The sequence below is a fragment of the Oenanthe melanoleuca genome, chromosome 1A (genome assembly GCF_029582105.1).
Source record: "Oenanthe melanoleuca isolate GR-GAL-2019-014 chromosome 1A, OMel1.0, whole genome shotgun sequence".
NCBI lineage: Eukaryota > Metazoa > Chordata > Aves > Passeriformes > Muscicapidae > Oenanthe > Oenanthe melanoleuca.
Window position 1 is genome coordinate 52,528,148 of NC_079334.1, and position 22,636 is coordinate 52,550,783.

The 22,636-nt window shown below is 34.9% G+C and overlaps 1 protein-coding gene across 8 annotated transcripts in view; it reads left to right on the plus strand.

The window, feature by feature from the left end:
• BRD1 (bromodomain containing 1) overlaps positions 1–22,636 on the plus strand; it is a 59,639-nt gene that overhangs the window by 15,372 nt on the left and 21,631 nt on the right. For 6 of the 8 annotated variants that reach the window (XM_056507776.1, XM_056507793.1, XM_056507823.1 and 3 more), the window contains 6 exons: positions 4,518–4,674; positions 10,874–11,005; positions 14,074–14,202; positions 15,038–15,350; positions 16,032–16,292; positions 19,462–19,950. In XM_056507776.1, coding sequence (XP_056363751.1) covers positions 4,518–4,674; positions 10,874–11,005; positions 14,074–14,202; positions 15,038–15,350; positions 16,032–16,292; positions 19,462–19,950 — 1,481 coding nt within the window. The remainder of the gene's footprint in view (positions 1–4,517; positions 4,675–10,873; positions 11,006–14,073; positions 14,203–15,037; positions 15,351–16,031; positions 16,293–19,461; positions 19,951–22,636) is intronic. The other 2 variants (XM_056507809.1, XM_056507817.1) reach the window with 2 other exon arrangements.

Genomic DNA, 22,636 nt, shown 5'->3' on the forward strand with positions numbered 1-22,636 from the left:
ATTACTATAATTATCTGTAGGGAAGTCTTGTGTTTTTCCTGCTTCCAACAAGTCTCAGTATATTTTGTGGAACTTTGCTGAACAAGGCTTGAAAATTCAAGTGTTCTGGAAACTCAGTTTACTTTGTTGCAACTTGTTCAATATCTTTTTTTATATTTTGTTCTGCCAGGTTTTAAAACACATCTACAATATTTGTATGGGAAAATACGGGTATTTTATTTGCTCTGTAAAGTGGAACGTAATTTGATTGTTAATGGATATTAGCATAGGTCAAGAGAAACTGGTATTTTAGTGATACTGAATGAAATTTTACAGAGTAAATGCAGTTTTCCTGTGTTATGTGTACCTTTAGTCGTGCTATGCTGGATAAAGGACAAAATAACAAACTGATAAAACTGAAGACTCAGGACAGTGTGGTAATGGTAATTAATACCACTGGTATTAATACCAATGGTACGGTAATTAAATGATGTGGTAATGGTAACTATGGCAATTAAAATACTAGGGTTCATTCATGTTCAAAAATTGCTTACTTTTAATGGATACTTGATCTTCCTTTGTGTGTTTGATCAATACAGATTTTCATATTGAGCTCTTTGTGCTTGAGTTACTGTAGTAATGTCAAAATCATATTGGCTCAAGAAAATGTTCTCTCCAGTTTATATTTCAAAAACATAAAAATCTTGAGATATTGTAATACTAAAAATAATACTTGCAGAGGTAAAAAGCATGTATGATCTGTGCAGTGGTTAGTAATGATTGATAAAAAGTGGCTGATTATCTTTCATTGGCTTTCTTAGGTTAAACTACCAACACTGTTGGTTACATAAAATACTGGTTTCACTTTTCCCTGTAACCAGTTGCCCTAGTTTCCACAGTAGTGTATAACTGAAACTGAGAAAGGAAGTCATGAGTCAAAGAAGGCAGCTGTGAGATTTGCTAATATGATAAAAGCACATCTCTTACATTGACAAAATTTATTTTATGCATTTATCTAAAAGGTGAAGAAACAAGGACTGGGTAATGCACTCAGCTCTCTGAATGCATTGACCAGTGCATTAGGTGTATCATCCTTTACAGGGTAGATTATCCATCAGATGTCTCTATGTGAGGAGACTAAGTACTATTTTGAAGGTTCAGTTTCTAAAGGGACCTTTGCCTTTTTAAAGATAAGCACGAATTTTATGATATCCCTGTTTGTAGTGCACATCAGTGTTTTACAGGGCTGGGGAAAGGAAGTAGTTCTGGCTCACTCAGTTGGCTGTGGCACAATTAAAACAGTTCTGAAAAATGTTTTTGTCATCTGTGTAGTTTTGGCATGTAGCTCTAAAACAATAAAAACAAGAATTGGTATGACTGCTAGTGCTAAGACATCAAAAGGCTGCAGTAGTCACCAGTTTGAAACCTAATGCTTCTTCTATGAGACCAGCTAGATAACAGCAGTCACTGAATATCTTTAGAACACAGTCACCTTTTTAATAATTTTCAAATTCCTCTGTCAGTGTACTTTGTTTTAAATGACTGGTAAGTTGAGGGAAAATTATGGGGATAATTTCTCCCAGTAGTTGGTATGCTTGACTTGCCTTTAGAAAATAATACAGAAAGCTGTTCTTTTTTGATGTGCTTATACTGGAAAAAGTGCTAGTGTGGACAGGTACCTTAGTAAAAAAATTCCTTTGCTGAGGTGTTTTCTGTATTTCTGGGAGGTGTCCTAAGTTCTCTAAGCCTTGCCTCTGCATTGGGGATTTATCAGTCTAGTGTAGCAATTAATCCCATCATTTCCAAGTCAGATCCTGATTGCAAAATGATGAAGTCTTTAAACAGCTCTCCCTTACTTAGCCCAAATACATGCCCCTTTCTTTATTCTTCAGTATTTTTTTTTATGACATCTTTATTGGAAAAAAGAAGTGGAATGTATGTAAAATTATTTTAGGTGATATGAGCTTCAAAATTAGTACTCAGTCTGTGCAACTGACAGGGTTCTACAGCAACGTTGTCTCATTTCCCCAAAACTATTGTATTGCCCATCAAAAAAGTGCTTGGGATGGTAAAAGTCTACCTGGAAGTATCAGACTAAGCAAAAGGATGGTTAAAGAGCCGTGATGTAATTAGAGGAGGATGTGGCATCCTCCTAACCCTAAGTTCATAGTGTAGAGGCTCTGTAGATGTCTGCCACATGAAGAGTTTCAAAGCTCTGTATTTTGGCAAGTGTATAGCTGCTACCCATATGTGGTGTTTAAATGAAATTCTTGGTTTCATTTAGAGGGGAAGGCAGAGACGAGTAGCTTCCAACCCCTAGTTAAGTAGTCTCTGCACTCCAAATTACCTTCTTATTTTGATTTTGAAAGTTGGAGGGTGTCTTCTGTAAACATCTTTCTTAAACTTTTTAACAATCTACTATTATAATTATGTATGAATAGTATGGTTGGTAATATGAATTAGTAAATGTACTTAAAGCTGCAGCTAAAGATGTTTGCATAGTCTTGCCACATCTGATGGGCATGAAGCCAAGTCACCTTATTTCATGTTATGGTTCTCTGATGTTTCCAAATAGTTGTATATTTGGTTGTGCTTTTTTTTTTACTCAGTTCAGTAGGTTTTGCTGTTTCCAAGAGATTTGTGAAAGCAGTTATTTGATTTTGATTGCATTCTATAATTAATTTTAATTATGCTGTTTGAAGTTTAGTAGGTCATCTGTTCTGCATTGAGTAAATCTTTGTGGAGCCTATGTCTGCCTTCCAGTGAAAGATGTACAAGACAGTCTGAAGTCCATCTGCAAACCTTCTAAGCTTTAAATTAAGCTAGAATTTTTCGAGAATGCCTAACTAGCTTAGTTATTAATTGAAAAAGCAATGTCACTGAGGAACCAAAGGACACAATAGCACTGTATTTATATAAAGAAAACCTGTGTTTGCTCTGTCCTTGCCTGGTGATGACTGAAAACTTTGCCTATAGTTTGTAGCACTGAATAGATCTATTGCACCTTATCTATACAATCCAAAAAAACACCAGGGATAGATGACCTTTGATGAACTCACACTATTAGTCTGAAAAATAGTTGTTATTCCCAGATATTCTTAAAAACCTTTTTACCTGAGCCTTACTTCTAACTTTACATTTTCTTTACGTGTTTTGACTTTTTAGGTTTTATCACTTACCTACAAAACTTCTTTCCTCCTAATACAAAAAGGGAAAAAGCAGAAAAATATTAGTATGTGTATGCAATCATGATTTTTATTTAAACGTCTCATGGTACTGCTCTGCAAATCAGACACCTCTTGAGTAAATATTTGCTTGGTTTAGTATTACATTTTGGAGAATGTGATAAACTCTCCACTATGGATTGTAGAGTTTTGCTATGGGTAGTAGTAATATTCTGAGTGAAGAATTAACAGATTTCTTTTTTCATTGTTATTATCCGTTTTGAAACTGTTTTACATCCAGCTCTCTTTCCAGCTCACCCCTGCCCCTGAAATGAAGGAACTATCTCTCTTGCAATACAGAAGATTGATAGCTTGGGGTGTTTTGTGTTAATTTTACAAGGGCTGCCACCAGTTACAAATGCCAGCATTATCATACAAAGAGAAAAAATTTTCATTCTATAACTATTAACTTTTTCTAACTTCTGTTTTGCTGTAATTTCAAGATACTGTAGGCACAGACAGCTGAAGATTTGTTTTAGAGAAACTTCATTTTTAATATCTTTTCAGAAGCCAGTGTCATGTTTGAGACTTGGACATCTATCTAACATGTCATTATTTGAAAACATAGGAATCAGTATTGTTTTGTGTGGTGTTCATAAAGCACTTTCCTTGAGTATTTGTAAATGAGGATATGCGTATTTACATTTGTTAAAAAGCATCTTTGGAGAAAATACTAATTGATTTGATTGAAATATTTTGTTAACTGTTTATATCATCCTCATGTTTTCTCTGTTTGGTTATTTTCATTGTATGTGTGGGGTAAAATAATAATTCTTTCCCTGTTTTATAATTTTGTTTATTTGTCAGAAATTTATATTAATAGAGCAATACAGGGCTTTCATTGCATGTTTTTATGCAGGAAGTTTGAAGATGTATTGTCTGTAAAATAAACTACTGATTCTTTCTGTAGATGACAACAAATGATCTGATGATTTTCACTGTGATTTGGTGCTTTTTATCAGATTTCATTTTCAATAGGAAAATCATTTTGAAACGCACATAAAGCTTTATTCTCAGCCCTAATCTGGGATTGCTCTTCCAATAATGATTACAAAAAAATTGATTCCCTTTAGCTTTATAAAATATCTTAATGTGTTTGGTAGAAACCGCAGTGTCAAGCAGATGTATTTGGTTGTAATTTATTGCTCGGAAATCATTGTACTAGAAGGGATATTACTGAAGGAAGTTAGTAACATAGTGATTACTTCTGGTTTTAGGGTATGCATTCATGTATATGTGATGTTTAACTTCCTTAGATAAATATGTTTTATGCTTTGCTGTGAAAAATACAATATCAGTTTTTCCATGTTTTAGATTAAATAAGATTATGAATCAGGTGGCCATTCAGCGAAAGAAGCATTTTGTTGAACGCGTGCACAGTTACTGGTTGCTTAAAAGACTGTCTAGGAACGGTGTTCCACTGTTGAGAAGGCTGCAATCCAGTCTACAGTCACAAAGAAACACACAACAGGTATGTGACATACTTTTTGCTTACGAGAAGAAATCGGAAATTTTCTATTTTATTGAGTTAAAAATAAGCTAGGAAACCTAGTGCGAAGTAAAATCTTTCTTTTACTCAGGACTGAATAAATTCTTTACCCTGAAAGTAGATGTATCTGAAGTGGTGTTACCTGTATTGGCAGTTGGGAATTATCTAATACTTTTTAATGTGTGAGATATATAAAAAAAAATTGTGCAGGTTTTTCTTCTGTTTTGCTTAGATGTTTCACAGAAATACTATAACCACAAATATCATAATGCTATTATTCCTTGGTAAATGTTGTAGTTTTTTGGAACTCATTCTTCACTGTATTGTCAGACAAAATATAAAAGTTATTTTAAATTCATCAAAAGATGCAAAGCAAATGTCTTATTTGACACTTGAAAAAAAAGTAGATTTTAACAGGGTAAAGGGTTAGACATCTAGTTTACAGTTCTCAAATTCAGATCTGTATTGCCCACCTTGTTTAGTAATAACAAAATGGAAGTTATTGATGAAATTCAAACTGTTTCAACTTCTGGTTTTGCTGTTGACACAGTTAAGTGGGATTGTAGACAAGCATAAATTTAGTTGAACACTCATATGAATAAGTTGCCGAAAAACATCTTAACAGCAACTCCAGGTGGGCTGTTTTGATTTTAAGTTACTGGATAGCTTAAAATATAATTAAACCTTATGAATTGGCTGCATCCATGTGTGTAGACTTTAAAATGCTGTGAAGCATCATGGTCTGGAAATTTTTACTTCATCCCAGTTACCATTTTTAATGGAATGGAATGTGTAGGCTATGTTCTTTCCATTCTCCTGGTATTTGACTTCCTGTAAAATAACTGTAAAACTTAGGAATTAATTCTATAATAATTTACTCGTATTAAATAGAATTTTTCCCCTCTGAAGTGGAACTGTTATTTTTTGTTAGAATTGTAGTTCTGTTTGCTGATTAAGTCATTGATTGATTTACTCATATACCGTGGTCAGCACTGCTTCCTAATTGTTTGGTCTGTCATGTTTTGTGTGTTTATTTTTTTAGCTTTTCTTGTGGAAAAACTAATTAATAATTTCCAGAATAATTGAGATTGGGAAGGGCCTCTGGAGGTCATCTGGTACAACAGCACTGCTCAAGCAGGGCCACTTAGAGCAGGTTGTCCAGCACCATGTCCAGGTGGCTTTTGAGTATCTTCAGGGGTAGAAACTCCACAACTTCTTGGGGCAGCTGTGCCAGTCCTTGGTCACCCTTCCATATTAGAAAAAAACAGGAGTCTTCTGCTGTCCTTCTTACTTTTCTCCCATTGCCTCTTGTATTGTCACTGGGCACCACTGAATGGAGCCTGGCTTCATCTTCTTGCCTCCCTCTCTTCACGTATTTGTGTGTATCAGTGAGATTTCTGCCCCTGAGCCTTTTCTCCTCCAGGCTAAACAGTTTGAGCTCTCTCAGCCTTTCCTCATAGCTGAGATTCTCAAATTCCATTTACATGGACTCCTTTTAGGTGGAGTCAGCTTTGAATGTGAATTGCCCACTTGTTTATTTTGTTTTCATTGTTTCTATGAAACGCTGTTTCTATTATTCCATTTTGAAGTTTGATTAATCTTTTATTTCTGCATGAGAGGTTCTGAAGAGTGATACCTGGCAGTGTACCTAATTAGTGTTACCCAAAAATAGTTGAAATTCATTTTTTCAGGTAAACTTCTTTTTAAATGAGCTTGAGTTCTTGTAAAATACTGAAGTCAAACACAAGTGTAGTGCTATTGTGGCAGTACAGAAGTAGACCATTGTTAGTGTCTGAAAAATTACATGAGCCAGTTTTCCTCTGTGATAGCATGATAAGGGTGCAACACTTCTATATATTTAAATAATGACTATCAGAATAAAATTTACTGTAATTGATGCTTGATTAAAATAAAATAGGCCTTTAATATGAGAATTTTAAAATTCAATTGCCTGTTTCCACTTCTGTACAAACAGTGTTTATTTTCTTTTCTAATTTGAGAATGATCCTTAAATAAGGAAATAATATATTCTAAATAAATTGGAAGCTGTTTATATTGGTCCATTAAAAATTCTGTTCTTTTGAAAAGTAAAATCTAGTTTCAAGGCAAGCTGAGTATTAGATCATTCTGTTGATGCAAAATGTGTAGTTACTGCTTTTCAGTGAGTAGCCAGTTCCTATGTACTACATTGTGTCTTTTCCATAGCACCTTCAATAGCTATTTATTAAAGCAGTCATAACTGCAAGGCATTTAATGTATTTTGTTACTCCCAAGTGTAAACCAGTTTATAATCAAGGCAATAAAACAGCAATGGCATAGCTGTTGTGAGAACACCTTAAAAATTTCTAGATAGGCATATTATTTTGTTCATTTCAGTCCAGATAGGAAAATTCTATTTTATATGAAGGGTCAGAATATCAAGAAACATACGTAGATTTTTCAGTTAATCAAATATTCATAGTGATGTAATACAGGGTCAGATTTAAAAAAATTATTATTTAAACAGAAAATAAATGTTATAATGACGAACCAAAACCCTGAAAATGGTTTCAGGTTGCGTGATGAAAAGTGGTTTTGATCCCTTTCTGGTTACTAGAACAAATTTGGTAGAGGGAGAAGTCTTTACGGCCTGGGCTTACTTCCTAATAAATGAATTTCAGAGTTCAGTTATGATATGGTTTTGAGGGTCTAAGAGTTCTAAACCAGGCAAAAAGACATGGACTGCCTCACCATTTGCAGGAACAAGGAATTTTGTAAGAGAATGGTTTCTACTCTCCTCTCTCCACCTAGAAATTAAGGAAAGATAGTGGAATATTCTAATAGATTTACATCCTCATTATTTTAGTTTTTTTTCCCTGAACTTTAGGAATGCTTGAATGAAAATAAGGCATGAAATGTAAATGTAGAAGCTTGCTGCTACTACAATTTAAAGCCACTGTTAGAATAAATAAAGAAGGTGCTGATGACTTAAGGTCACACCTGCACTGAAGATCTCTTTAAGAACACAAGTTGCAACCACTAAATGGTTTTGTCTGATTGGCATACAAGTCCAGCAGAGCATGCTGTTAAAACTGGTTGTATTGCTCAAGGTCCAGTTTCATCACTGTCATTCTATTTTTGTTTGTATCATATTAAGTTGCAGTCTCTGTAAGGAGTGAGGCTGTTCTCACACATTCGAATCCAGCATAAGGAGGGATATGGTGCTACACTGACAGTATTCCTGCTGGTATGGAGACACTGGTAGCATACTAATGGTGAGACGAGTTCTCAGTTGCTGCATGTTCTTTGTCTAGACTTAAAAATGTTTTCCTCTTCCCTCAGTATTAATAAATGTGTAAGTTTTAGCTTTTCTAGGTGTTCAAGAGCGAAGTCCATTGGAAAATCATAGACTCACAGAATGGTTTGAAGTGGAAGGGTCTTTAAAAATCACCTAGTTCCCAGGGGCAGCTTCCACTAGACCAGGTTACTCAATGCCCCACCCAACCTGATGTTGAACACTGTCAAGGATGGCTTATTAACAGCATCTCTGGGCAGCCTGTTCCAGTGTCTCACCACCCTCACAGTCAAGAATTTCTTCTTAATATCTAATATAAACTTCCCTTCTTTCAGTTTAAACTCGTTGCTCCTTGTCCTGTCAGTACAGTTCCTGATGAAGAGTCCCTCTCCAAATGAGAATTTCTTTATAAATTTTTCTTGTGTCATCAGCCAAATGAAACTTGATGGCTCTCAGGACAGTTGTAGAAAGAAAGACTTGGAAAGTAACTTTCCTACCAAAAAGTTAATAGAAACTTTCTGTGTCAGAAAGCTAAAAATTTTGAAAGGAACTGTTTCTGACATAATTTTTTACTGGTTGGTTGTTGGAAACAACTTGCCTGGACCTTTTACTCTAATCAAGGCATATGTTATATGTCAGGTAGTGAATAGGTTAGGGCAAAGGACAGTTATCTTAGCTATTAAGCTGTAAAGTGTCTGCCAACATTACTTTGCATAGAAGTGTCCAAAAATTGGAGGCTTGCTATTAATCCCCAAGCCAGAGTGCCATTCAGAAGGATAGTGTATGTGTGCCGAAAAAAGGTGGGCAGGGTGCTCTTGATATTTTGGGTCACATCTGCAGATTGACAAGTGTGTGCCTATTATATGAAATGAAATTGGTAAAACTACCGATTAGTGTAAAAGAATTTTATTTTATTTGAGTGCAACTGCATCTTGAGGTTCAGCCAAATACTTAAGTGTCTAATAAACTACCATAAGGCCTGCTGTAACATTATTTTTTTTTTTGGTGTATTTAAGTTTCCTGAGCCACCCTAGAACTAGTACTCTTTGTTGACTTAGCTTTCATCGGGCTCGGTTCCCCAGTTTCTTAAATTATGCTATTACATAGGGCAAAAGAGCAGGCTCTGAATGCTTGCAAGCAAAGGGAGAACAAGCCTTCTACTTCTTGCAATTTAATTTTGGTTCTGAAAAACAGTAGAGCTGAAAAAATAGTACAGCTAAGAGTTGGGTTGCATTTCCACACATGAGGTTTATACTCAAAGATGAAGGGGTTTAGGAGAGCAGCAGTTAGTAACAGTGTTGATGTCTTATTTCAGTGAGTCTCTTGAGAATTTTAAGGAATGAAAAATTATTGAAAATATTAATATTCTTTTCTGTCAAAATTTCCTTTGAACTATGCTGGCCCCAGCAGTTAAATTATTTTGTGTCTATGTAAAGATTTAACTTTTCAAAAGAAACTACAGCAGTCAGTTGTAATCGTCATTGGGAAAGGCAGGTAGAAGTTTCTAGCTCCATTTTTTAGGTTTTGTGTTTCTTTTTGTTGATTTTTCACTTACTTAAAGGAGGAACAAACTATTATTTCTAGATTGCTTTGTTCTAGTGCAGAAATAGTTCATATTTTAAGTATTTTCAACTTCAGTGAAGACAGAGATTTGAATTAATCTTTACCTTTATAAAGTATATAAAGCAATAAAATACAATACAGATAGTAGAATTATAGCACTGGTAAATCTATTAGATAATGTTTTTAAGCTTCCAGTTTTTGTAATTCAATTTTTAGAGCTGACTATCCGAAAAATTGCACAAGCTGCCTTTAGAGTATCTGTGGTACTTCTAAATTGTTCTTCTCTTAAGGAATGTATGGCTTTCAGTGTAATAATTTGTAATGTCACTTTCCTTTATTCCTCTGTCTTCTATAGAAAGAAGCTGATGGAATTTACTGTTTTTGTTTTAGGTTTTAGAACACCCTTCAAGATGACTTAACAAGTGTATATTACATTATGCTAGTTATGGGCAAGCATGCAAAATTTTGGATATCTTTCAGAGGTGCTTTTATAAAATACTCATTTTTCAAATGTAAAAAATTTCCAAGGCAGATGTTGCTTTTGTGTACTTGGTATTAATATCAGGAATTCATTTTCTTTATGATCTCATTATTGGTGAATTACCAATGCCATTTGAATTCTCTAAGTTGTATTCTAGTATCTTCTCTTTTCCTTATGAGAAATGGTAATGGCAAAGAAACACTCTGGGTTTTTGTATGTACAAATCAATCTAAATACAGCAAGTGTTTAAACATTACTTACTGTGAAATATGTGTAAATTAAGTTCTTTCATCCATTTTCAAAAAGGGTGTATGGCTGCATTATTCACCTGCAGTACCATTTGAAGTTACTATATTGTCTAATAGACAGCTTTTCATTTCCTGTCCTCACAAGCCATAATTATTTTGTTTTGTTACAAGTGTGTCCTAGTTCTGCTGGGTGTGAGGGAGGAGGACTCTGTTGACCACATGAGTAATTTGTTTCTCCCAGGCTGGAGTTTCTGAGGAAACTGGTGGTGTTCACCTAGTTTGGATTTTGATGCAAAAATCCTGTATTATGTTCTGCAGCTTTTTTGTTTCTCGGTTCTGTTTGCTGTGTTGGTTCTTCTGATGTCAATAGCCATTGCCATAGGATTGCTTTCCAGTTTAGATTTTATTTTCAGTTAGACCCTCAAGTAACTCTGGAAGATACCCTGAACACAGATTTTTCTATTGTTGCAGCATAAAGCTTATGAGCAAGTGCCATACCTATAAGACAGTAGTTTCTCCTTTCATATGCATACATTTTGTAATTGTATAGAACTATCTTTTATATAAGAGGTATGCATTTTTCATTTCATGAAAATGTTTTGATTCTTTTCTTAGAGAGAAGATGATGAAGAAATGCAAGCCTTAAAAGAAAAATTGAAGTACTGGCAAAGGCTGCGGCACGATCTTGAAAGAGCACGTTTATTGATAGAACTTATACGAAAGCGTGAAAAATTAAAAAGAGAACAGGTAAATGGAGCACCTCTTAATTTGGTGAAACTTTTCTAAAGGAAAGATAGTTTAAGTATTCTACACAGTTTTTTCAGTAGAAGAACAGGTGTGTTTTAGTCCTCACAGAGGGTCAAGTAACTTACGTGCATGCTGTTCACTCATGCTATTTAAAATGTATAAAATTTTCATGGAATCATAGAATGGTTTGGGTTGAAAGGAACATTAAGGATCATGTAGTCCGACCCCTCTTCAATGAACAGGGACATCTTCAACTAGATCAGGTTGTTCAAAGCCCTATCCAATGTAGCTTTTAAATTTTCCAGGATTAAGGCATCCTACCACCTCTCTGGGCAATCTGTTGTTCCAGTACTTCACCCTCATTGTAAAAAATTTCTTCCTTATATGTAGTGTGAATATACGCTCTTGTAGTTTAAAATTGTTATCTCTTGTCCCGTCACTACAGGCCCTACTAATCAGTTAGTCCCTATCTTTCTTATAAATCCCCTTTAAGAGCTGAGAGGCTGCAATAAAGTCTCACTTAGGCCCTCTCTTCTCCAGGGTGAGCAACCCCGTTTCTCTCAGCCTTTCTTCAGAAGAGAGCTGCAGTCTGATCATATCTGTGGCCCTTCTCTGGACTCACTACAACTGCTTTATGACCTTATGATGGGGGCTGCAGAGCTGGATGCAGCAGTGCAGGTGGGGCCAAACGAGGGCAGAGTTGAGAGACAGAATCACCTCCCTTGACCTGGTGGCCACACTTCTTTTCATACAGCCCTGGACACAGTTGACTTTCTGGGCTGCAAGCACAGACTGTCAGCTCATATTGAGGTTTTCATCCACTCTCAAGTTCTTGACAGGGCTGGAGCGGTTCATCTCTTGGCTGGTATTGGTACCTGGGGCTAGCATAGCCCAGGTGCAGGAGGAACTGGATCTTGATCTTGTTGAACCCCATGAGGTTCCCTTGTGGCCTACTTCTTGAGCTTGTCTGGGTCTGGATGGGATCCTGTCCTTCTGGTGTCACTACACAATTCATCTTGGTGTCATCCGCAGATTTGTTGAGGGTGCACTTGATCCTTTGGTCTTACATCATTGGTGAAAATACTAAATACTACTGGTTCCAGTACAGACCCCTGAGGGACACGACTCATTTCTGATCTCCATCCAGAGTCCAAGCCATTGAACACTGCTCTCTGGATGCAGCCATCCAGCCAATTCCTTACCTATGGAATAGTACCCACTGAGTCCATCTCTCTTCAGTTTAGAGAGGATGTTACTGGGGACTATGTCAGAGGCCTTAGAGAACTCCAGATAGATGACATCTTCCCTTGTCTGCTGATAGAGTTATTCCATCATAGAAGGCCACAAGGTTGATTAGCCAGTAGGTTTGTTGGGCAGGACTTGGTCTTGCAAAGACTGTGCTGGCTGTCCTGAATCATCTCCTTGTGCCCTACATGGAAGCTTTGCCTTGTTAAGTTATCCATAATGTACTCCAGGAGCCTCCTACAGCTTGTCATGCTACATTTCCAGATGTCAGAATGGTTGAAGTCCCCAGCAGGAAAAGAGCCTGCAAAAGCAATACCTGTCTGTTGCTGGAGCAAGAAGGCTTTGTCAATAGGCTGCCATAGATCTGAAATAAGTACCAACCACAGGGTTCTTTATCTCATCTTGGTGTCTAACCTTGCAACCTGCTTGTGGCTTTTCTTGAGACAACTCTTCGCAGTATATTCATTTCTCAATGCAGAGGACAGCCCCACTGCCCCTTGGTATGCTCTTGGCCTTTCTGGCCAGCTTGTAGCCTTCCATAGTCACACTCCAGTCATGGGATTTGTCCCACCAAATTTCAGTAATGGAAATTAAGGCATAGCTCTCTACCAAGACTGTGACCTCTGTTTGTTGACCATGCTGTGTGTATCAGTATAGAGAAATTATTTAACAAGACATTCTCTTAGACTTGGAAAAACAATTGATTTGTGAAGAGCTGTAGAAGATTTGATCTATTCAGGTTTTCTCAGTACATGTCTATATACTTAGTAGCATTCTTCTTAGCCTTCTTTCACAAAAAATAGCAAAAATAAAAATCTGAAGTCCTACAATATTCTGCAGTTAGCATTGCCAGGAGGAGAGATTTGAAGAAGTGGTAATGCAGAAAGGTAAAATCTTACATGAAAACTGTGAATGCAGAATGTTTGCACTTAGGAGTTTTTAATGATACTTATTTGTAAAAGTGATTTCATTTTCACTTTTGCAAACTGTGAACATTCATTGCAAGCTAATATAATTTGTCCTTCTGGAATTCTATGTGTCATTCATGTGCATTCACTTATCACTTGCTTTACTTACAAATGTATTATTTATATTCATGTATTTTACATATGTATGTTTGCTTATACTTTATTTACATATTTTTATTATATATTTGTACACACACCTTTAATCTTTCATTAAGAATTTACCTTAGCCATAGCAAGACTGTTTCATTGCTGATAACTCTTTAAACTACCTGAAAATTAAGCTACAGAAGAATTGAAATAGTGTCAAAACTAAAAAAAAAATCTGAAGGATGTTCAAGTGTTTGAAGATGTTGATTATGTTTTCTGAAATAGTTTTCTTGGAATCTATGTAGAACATTGTCTTTCCAATTACTTTTTGTCTTATGTAGTTCTGTAAATCAGATTCTCTTTTTACATTTCAAACTGAAATTTGATTTGGAATGTTACCTTTAAATTCTTACTATTTTCACATTGTTGGTGAATTGTGAAGCTGTAACTAAGTAGCATCTTTAAAAAGAAAACATTTCAAAGTGGAACAAAATTCTTACATATAAAATACAGATTTGAGTTCTGGGAAGCTGGACTTGGAGGAATGAGAATGATTTTTATTTATTTATTTATTCTTATAAAATCATTAGCTTTTCAACCTATGCCAGATAAATGCCACCTGATGATATTGAAAGTAGTACTGAACTCATTTACTTAATTGTATTTATATTTTATATCTTATCTAAAATACTATACTATTGCTGCTAAACAACTTTAGTGCAGTCTGTTAATGCAAAATGCTCAGTTGTATAACTATTACTTCTTTAGGTCAAGATTGAACAGGTTACTATGGAACTTCAGCTTATTCCATTCACTGTACTTCTGCGATCGGTTCTGGATCAGCTGCAGGAAAAGGATTCTGCTCGTATATTTGCTCAGCCAGTGAACCTTAAAGAGGTATGCTTGCAGCTCTGTTTCCTGGTGTTTACATGATGTGGCTTGGTGGCCCTTAAGTAAAAGGAACAAGTCATTACATGCAGAGTTAGAACAGTGTTACCTTTTAATCTTTATTCTGATAATTAACAGTATGAGTTATGGTTTACTGCTATGAAAGTGTTTTTATGTTTATATACCAAAGTAATTTCTGGGGGAAATACTTGTATGGAATGTTGTATACATACTGATACTTCTCAGTAAGACTATGTTCTTATTTGGAGATGAAACTAGACGACTGTGTGTGTGTGTGTACATATGCTGCATACACATCTGTTTATTTTGTGTAGAATCACTAAGGTTGAAAAAGATTGCCAAGATCACCAAGTCCAGTCTTTGACCTAATACCACCATGCCAACTAAAACATGTTGCAGAGTACCTATTTGTTTTGAGCACTTCCATGGATGTCGACTGCACTACTTCCCTGGGGAGCCTGTTCAATTCTAAACCATCCTTTCAGTGTAGAAATTTTTCCTAATATCCAACCTGAACTGCCCCTGGCACAACTTTTTCCATTTTTCCTTGTCCTATCACTAGTTGCCTGGAAGTAGGAGTACATAAAACTGCAGAATTCCCAAGACAAAGTAGTTTCAGCATCTCTTAGTAGAGCTCAGACTTATTACCCGAGATGCAGAATATTGTAATACGTAAACTTCTGTTGGCATGCAAATGTTTGCAATATCAAGATGTGCAATTCTAAGTTACATTTTTAAATACACCTAAGTTGATCAGTTAGTAAGCTACTTTGCCTGGTATAAGACAATTTTACCCATTAGTGTTTCAAATATTTCTTCAAAGGTTCCAGACTATTTGGATCATATCAAACATCCTATGGATTTCTCTACCATGCGAAAACGGTTAGAAGCTCAAGGCTATAAAAACCTCACTGAGTTTGAAGAAGACTTCAATCTGATCATAGATAACTGTATGAAATACAATGCAAAAGATACAATATTTTATAGAGCTGCAGTGCGGTTAAGAGATCAAGGAGGTGTAGTTCTCAGGCAAGCCAGGCGGGATGCTGAAGGAATTGGTTATAACAATGAAACTGGAATGCACTTAGCAGAACGGCCTAAACTTGAGTCACCCCAGCCTTTCTCTTGGGAAGATGGTAAGATATTTTTCAATTATTTTTGAATGTATGTTCCACACAGACGTTCAGGATTGTTGCTGTTCAGTTTGCTAACGAGATTCCCCACTCCCATTAAAAGCATTGTTTGAAAGAGTCTGGTGTTTCTATTCTACCAGATCTGTCATTAGACATTCGTGCTATCTGCATTCTGATTTACCAGTATCAGAGCCTAATTTAACAATTTACATGGAAAAGGTTTTTAAGTTGAGTGCTTTCTTCCACATGATTGTATATGCTTGTAAGGCATGGAAAATGAATGCCAGTATTCGTAAACATCAGCACATTCCTAAATAACTTACATGAAAAATTGAGCATGTTTGTATACTAGGAATTAAATTTTTTTTTTTTTTTTTACATACACATGAGTTTTCTAAGGTTTGGCAGTGAGGAAAATAATTAACACATTTCTTTTATAACCATTTTTTTGACCTTTTACTTCTTTGCTCTACTACTTAGATTTTTTTTGAGCAAAATGCTGATTAAGAAAAATAATAAATATATAGTTCAGTATTTCTGGCTATAATCTAAATAGGTTTTTGACAGTATTTTTTTATTTTGGCATGTGAATTCAAGGGTTTTTTTCTCCTGTTGGTATTACTGTTCTGAGAAATGTTCTGGGAAATGCTAACATGTTTTCAATTGTACGTGTTTTGACTTCAGTGGATAGGTTACTGAATCCTGCAAACAGAGCACATATGTCCTTGGAAGAACAGCTGAGAGAGCTGCTAGAAAAACTAGATCTTACCTGTGCAATGAAATCCAGTGGGTCAAGGAGCAAAAGAGCAAAGCTGTTAAAGAAAGAAATCAGCATTATTCGCAACAAACTCAGTCAGCAACATAACCAAGCTCCTCAAATAGAATCAGGTATTGGAAGTTTTGAAGAAGAAAGTGCAGCATTAGAACAAGACGGAGAAGAAGAAGGTAAGATTGTAAACCAGATTTAAATTACTACTGTTCTGAACTGCTTCAGTCAGGTGCTGTGATGTAAGTAATAGTGTGAATTAAAGAATTTGATAAATTAACGTTAATTAAATTTAAAATTCTGATTTTGGAATTAAAAGAGTAGTTTTAAAATATGAAAATAGCTGTTTAATCACAATAAATATTTTAAGAGTAGAATGACCCTAAAAAACTTTCCTCCATTCTTTTTCATGGTAGCAAGGCTTTAAAAACTTAAGCGTTAAAAAATGAAAGTGCAAACAATCTTGTACACAAAGCAGTTGGAAGTGCCTGAGTGGAAAATACCTTTGTACTTTTGGAAATATACTTAAATGTCAAAATATGTATTAAGGATCATGTCAGCCTAGGTCAATGGTAATGAAGACTCAGGCTGTTGTACTAGGTTTTTAGCCTATTTATTCTCTACTCCAGATTCTAGGGAGGAGGGTGGGTAGGCTTTGGGGTTATTTACTTATTTATTTATCTGTTTTAAATAGAGCTAACTATTGGTAAGACTCAACAAATTTTATGTAGTAGAATCAGGTCAGCCATATCTGCCCAGCTCTTCCCCTTTTGCTTCTCTTCCTCCTCAAAACACTTGTCTCAGAACTTGGCTAATTGTCATTGATTTCAATGAGAGCAGTGTGTGGGAAGGACTGAGTTAATATTTTAATTAAATACCATATTTGCATTTTTAGCTTTTAAATGAGTTTCTGAGATTTATATTGCTCATTTTAAATGATGCAAAGAATATCTGTCACTCAAATAAGAATTCTGTTGACTTTGTTTCATGATTAGCTCTAAGAAATGAAACTTTTTCTTTAGGAGAGTTAAAGATGTGTTTCATTTTTGAGTAAGTGCATTGAATAGGAGGAGGAAAGAGCTCAAGGGAAAGTGGAAGCATGGTAATTAATAAAATAGTCTCTATTTGTTGTGGCTTGATGCTATCAAACCTTTTGAAAGGTGAAGTCAATAAAATGATTGTGCTTAACTGCCATTCAAACAGCAACTTAGTGTTTAATTCTAAACAGAGAACTTGCTGGAGATTTGAGCATTGGAAGAAAAAGCATACATGAGTCAGCACGTTATCTTGTCCTGAGGCTTTTAAGTGTTCTCAAAATGTATAATGGTTTGAGTTTTTTAAATTTGGGTATTTTTTTAATCTTCAAGTGAAAATGGTATTAAATATAGTTCTGTAGGAATGTCGGCTTGGGCACCTAATTAATCCACAATTTTTAAAAACTTGTAGCTTAACATTTTTTTTGCCACAGCCTTTAACTTCAGCCATTTTTTGTGAAAAAAGTAGTCCAAAGTAAGCAGCAGTGGTTTTCTTATATTTACAGTATGCTTTTTAAATAAAATATGATGAGAGGCATGATCCAGGGTTGGTTGTTATGGTTCTGATCTAGTGGAGAGTAATAATTAGTTCAAATTTCAGTTCTCAAATGGAAGGTACATAGAGGAGTAAAGAAAACAAACTTCCCAAAAAAGATAAGAAAAGTGTGCCAAGGATCTCTATAGGAGCTGACTTTGATTGTACTGTGAATTACCCCCTTGAAATTCTGTTTCCAGTCTTTGATAATGTGAAAAATACAGTACCAGAATAACCCCATGAAATTCAGGCTTTATTTCTAAATAATTCTCAAGTGGTTTTATGTTCTTCAATCTTTCTGCAAATATTTTCTAATTAGTTGTTAGAAAGGAACACAAAGGAAGTCACCTTGTAGATTCTAAAGTACAGGATTTTTTAATGGCTGGTAATTTAAATGTGCTTATCTGACTGTACATTTCATTCTACAGTCTTCCTGAAATATTAGTTACCAATTCTGATACCTGTGTGCCTTCAAATGATGAAAGCACAGTCACACTGTATTTTAAAAACAGTTTTTTTTAAAATATGGACTATGCTATTGTTTAATTAAACCTTAAGCAATGGGGTAAAGATTTTTCTGCAATTAGAAATTATTGATTTCCAAGTAAACATTGCTGGGCCAAAGCCAAACAAAATAAACTGCAAATAGAGAACTTAAACACATGGGGGTTTTACCCCTTTTATTAGGTGGCATAGAAAATTTAATTAAGTTTAAATATTTTGTGTGATGACATACGTAGTACATTAATGTTATACAGTTATTCTACAATAAGTATTTATTTTCTTATGTTTTGAAAGATTCTTCTGGAAGCTAGAAAGATTTTATCATATTTTTGAGTTTATAATTATAGGTTGGGACATCCTTCTATTTGTATTAGAGAGTGCTGCAATACTAGAATGTTTATTTTCTTTCCCATCACTTGTGATGAAAAACTGGAACTACTTTTATACACTACCTGTCATATCTGTTGTGTTTTCCCAGCATGGATTTAGTGGAATTGACTGGGATATAATCATACTAAAAAAAAATTAAAATGTGTGGGGGGAAGGGGCCTGGAAAGAAGCAGTAGAGGATATTTTTTTCTGATTTCTCATATCAAATCTGCATTATTGTGTTATTTGTCAACTCGTGGCTAATCAATCTTCAAGATTTTGGGGGTGTTGGATTTTTTCTTCCCCATTTTTATTACTTTTTGATAGATAAAACTTCTGGTCACAACTTTAAAAAGGCTTTATAAATCATGCCCTTGTGTAGATTTCGTAACACGTTTTAGTTCACTCAATTAGAACAGGTTACAAGTACTTTTTTTTTTTTTTATTGGTTAGCTGATAAAAATTTTTCATAGGCAGGTAAGGTGAATATTGATGAGGTGAAATAGATAAAAATGTATGTTATCAAAAAATTAACTTGAATGGCAGTATAATTTCATTTAACAGATAATCATCCACCACCCCAACTTAATAATAAAAAAATAGATTTTGTAGTTTTTAGTTAATGAAACTAACATAACTGCATGAGAAGAAGAAAGTACTTATCCAGGTATAAATTGTTAACACCAGCTATATCCATCATCTTTTCTACCCCTGTTACATTTCCAGTATAAAAGTAGGAACTACTAACTAGGACAGGTTGTTGCTAGACAAGTTTTGGTTTTAAAATGTTATGCTTTGTTTCCAGACAACAATTTATTTGGTGGGCTGCACATTTATAGTGAGTTTTATAATAGACTTTATAACTACAGGTTTTCAAAAATCACACTCTATTTATAATTTTTTCAGGAGATAAATCTCCCCCTAAACTTGAACCATCAGATGCATTACCTCTTCCTTCAAACTTGGAGACTAATTCAGAACCACCAACCCTCAAACCAGTAGAACTCAATCCAGAGCAGAGTAAGCTTTACAAAAGAGTAAAATTTGATAATGAATTATATAGCACTTCCATTCAGAAAGAAATAAATGGACACACTCCAGAACACTTACTTGACAGTAATCTCAATGAGTCGACTGTTTCTGCTGTAGCTGAGTCATCAACTGATGTAAACAGACGTACATCCATTCTCTTCTGCAAATCGAAAAGTATAAGCCCCCAAAAGTCTGCAAAGAACACTGAAACCCAGCCAACTTCTCCACAGCTAGGGACCAAAACCTTTTTGTCTGTAGTCCTTCCAAGGTTGGAGACACTTCTGCACCCAAGGAAAAGATCAAGGAGTGCATGTGGAGATTCTGAGGTTGATGATGAGTCCCCTGTAAAGCGCTTGGATACAGGTAAATGTTTACAAAACTTATTTGAATGGATGCATCTGCAAAGTTACGTACCTGTTCATTTTTACATACATGTGATTGTTAATCTTCAGATTTTAGCACTTGAAACAGTCCTCACAGTTGTCCTCACAGTTGAGTAGTTACAATTCAGAAAATTATTATCCATTTTTGAGTTGGCCCTTAACAATTAGTCTTACTGAACCAAGTTTGGGTTCTTCAGTTTCATGCTGCAGTTTTTAAAATTGCACAAATGGGTGTATGTGAAACCTGTAGGAAAGATGAATTGGCTCCTCTTTAGAAAATTCCCTGTTAAATTACATGGAAACTTGACATATGTTGCCAAAACTAGAAGGCTTGTAAGCAGGAACATGAAAAATACTTGTGCCATGTGTGTTTTCATTTTGCTGATTGTTACTCCAAGCATATTGTTACATTAAGAAACTGATGGCTGTGTGGGGCACTTTGTATATCCATGTATTTTATGAAAGTGTTAAAATCCCAACATACAGTGACACTTCATGTGGTTCTTTTTCTTTAGTCTGTACACTTTAAGTAGAATTAAAAGTAAGATTATGCTCTTGAGACTTCTCTAAAGGATATTATAAAGAAAATGTTATCTTGATACATTAGTGCAGAGCAGCTCAAGACATTAATTATATCTTCTCTTAGCACACCATAGTTCTATTTATTTGAGAAGTTCATACAAAACCTTTGAGGAAGAAAAGCAGCATGAGAAAATTACTTATGGATAGTTCCTTTATGTCATCCATGGCCATTGCTATGACTTTTATATTACCTTTGACATAAATATTCTGTTTCATTGTCATGTTGGGAACACTTATCCAGTATGAAAACAGCATGTGAGGATTCCGTTTCTTTCAATGGAAGAGTTGTTTCTTTTTTGTTCAGTGGGAATTTTTTTTGTTTTGAATAACAGGATTTTTTGGGATGTGGGGTGGTGCACTTTTAAAAATTGGTTTGTTGGCTGGGTTTTTTTTTTTTTTGAATGATCAGGTGAGGACATTAATGATTCTAATGCTGTAATCATAGCATGAGAAAATATTATATAAGATTTAGTGAGGGGAATTGTCTTTCCATTTGTACTTTTGGGGTTTTGTTTGGAAAGCCTGTTTGGAAAGCCCCAACTTCCATTCATTTTCCTAGCAGCTTGGAAAGACCATGCAGATTTGATCTGGTACTTTAATTCTTAATTAAGTGAGCGCAGTGTGATAATACAAACAAGTTAATCTTTGTTAATAATATAAAGAGCTTTGTTTTCCAAATATCCTAATTTGCCAGTTTATAATCTAGATGATTTCATTATGTGCCTGTATATAGATTGCATTTTATCACACACAGTGAATCATTTTGTGCTAGATCACACCAGGAATTAGCACTAATTCCTTGAAATTTTTTATATTAAACATTGTGATTTTTTTTCTTTGGGAGAAGAAAAGGTTTTTATTTTGCAAGAAAACTAACTTAAATGGAAAAAGAAGGCAGCAACAAAACCAAAACCCACCAGATTTCTGAATACATTTAAATTCAGCCATTTTTCTTTCTCTGTGTGGAGTTTAGGTATATGTAGAGCAAATATGCTTTTGATTATCTTCAAAACTAACAACCCAGTTACAGGAATAAAATCCAGACGTTAAAAAGTTTTTCTATTGTTATTATAAAACCAAATTATATAGTCTCTTCTTAAGCCAGCAAAGATACAAAAATAATTAAATATATATAGAACTAATAGTTGGAGGGTATTTATAGTTAGAATTTGTACTTGTTCAAGAAGAATGAATTGAAACAGTTTAGCCAGTTAATGGTCACCTGAAAATGTTTTAGTTATTCTTAATCTTGTGTTTTAAGCATATATGGTTCATAGAGATTTGGCAGTTTATCAGATCTTATTCCTTTGATTACTTTTAGTCTTCCTGACAACCAAACATTTTGCTTTCACATAGGAAATTTTATTCCTCATGTTATTTTCAAATTTGTGTCTCCACACTAATTTAAGCAATTTCCAGTTGGCAGCTATCTTGAGCTACAGTTCAGCAGGAAACCAGCACAAATGTCAGATACTTGCCAAGATTTAAAAACAGTTGAGTTTTTTTTTGTGTATGCAGCTGGTATTGATTCATGCAGATGACTGTGTTCCGATTAAAATGTATTAGGTGATGTATACAGCAATACATTCTTTCTATTTGGTTATTTTTTACAAAATTTAATCTCATGCTATAGGTAAAAATGTTTTTATTCAGTAGAGTCCAGCAGAGCTTTTCCTTCCAAAGCCATCCAATCACAGGAAAAGGCATGCAACGGGCTTCTTGTGTGTATTGATAAGAGTTAGCAGCTTTATGGGAAATCCCTGCAGTTGAAAATGAATTATTGTTGCACAGTTTTCTTTGAATGGTGTGAATATTGACTATCCTTAATTTTACTGAATACAGAAAAAAATACAAAAAGAACTTTGATCAATATGCAAAACATTGAAATTTTTAAGTGGTCAAGAGCTGTACTGTCAGATATTTTTTCTTCCTTACCTATTCATAACTAGTATGGGGGTTCTTGGCACTATTTAGGGATGTCTTGTTTCTGTCCCTTACTCTTCAGTCTCTTCAGTGCTTCCCCCTTTCTTGTCACTCCTGTATTTTTACACGATGAAGTTCAAAGGAAGACTCTGAAGTTTATT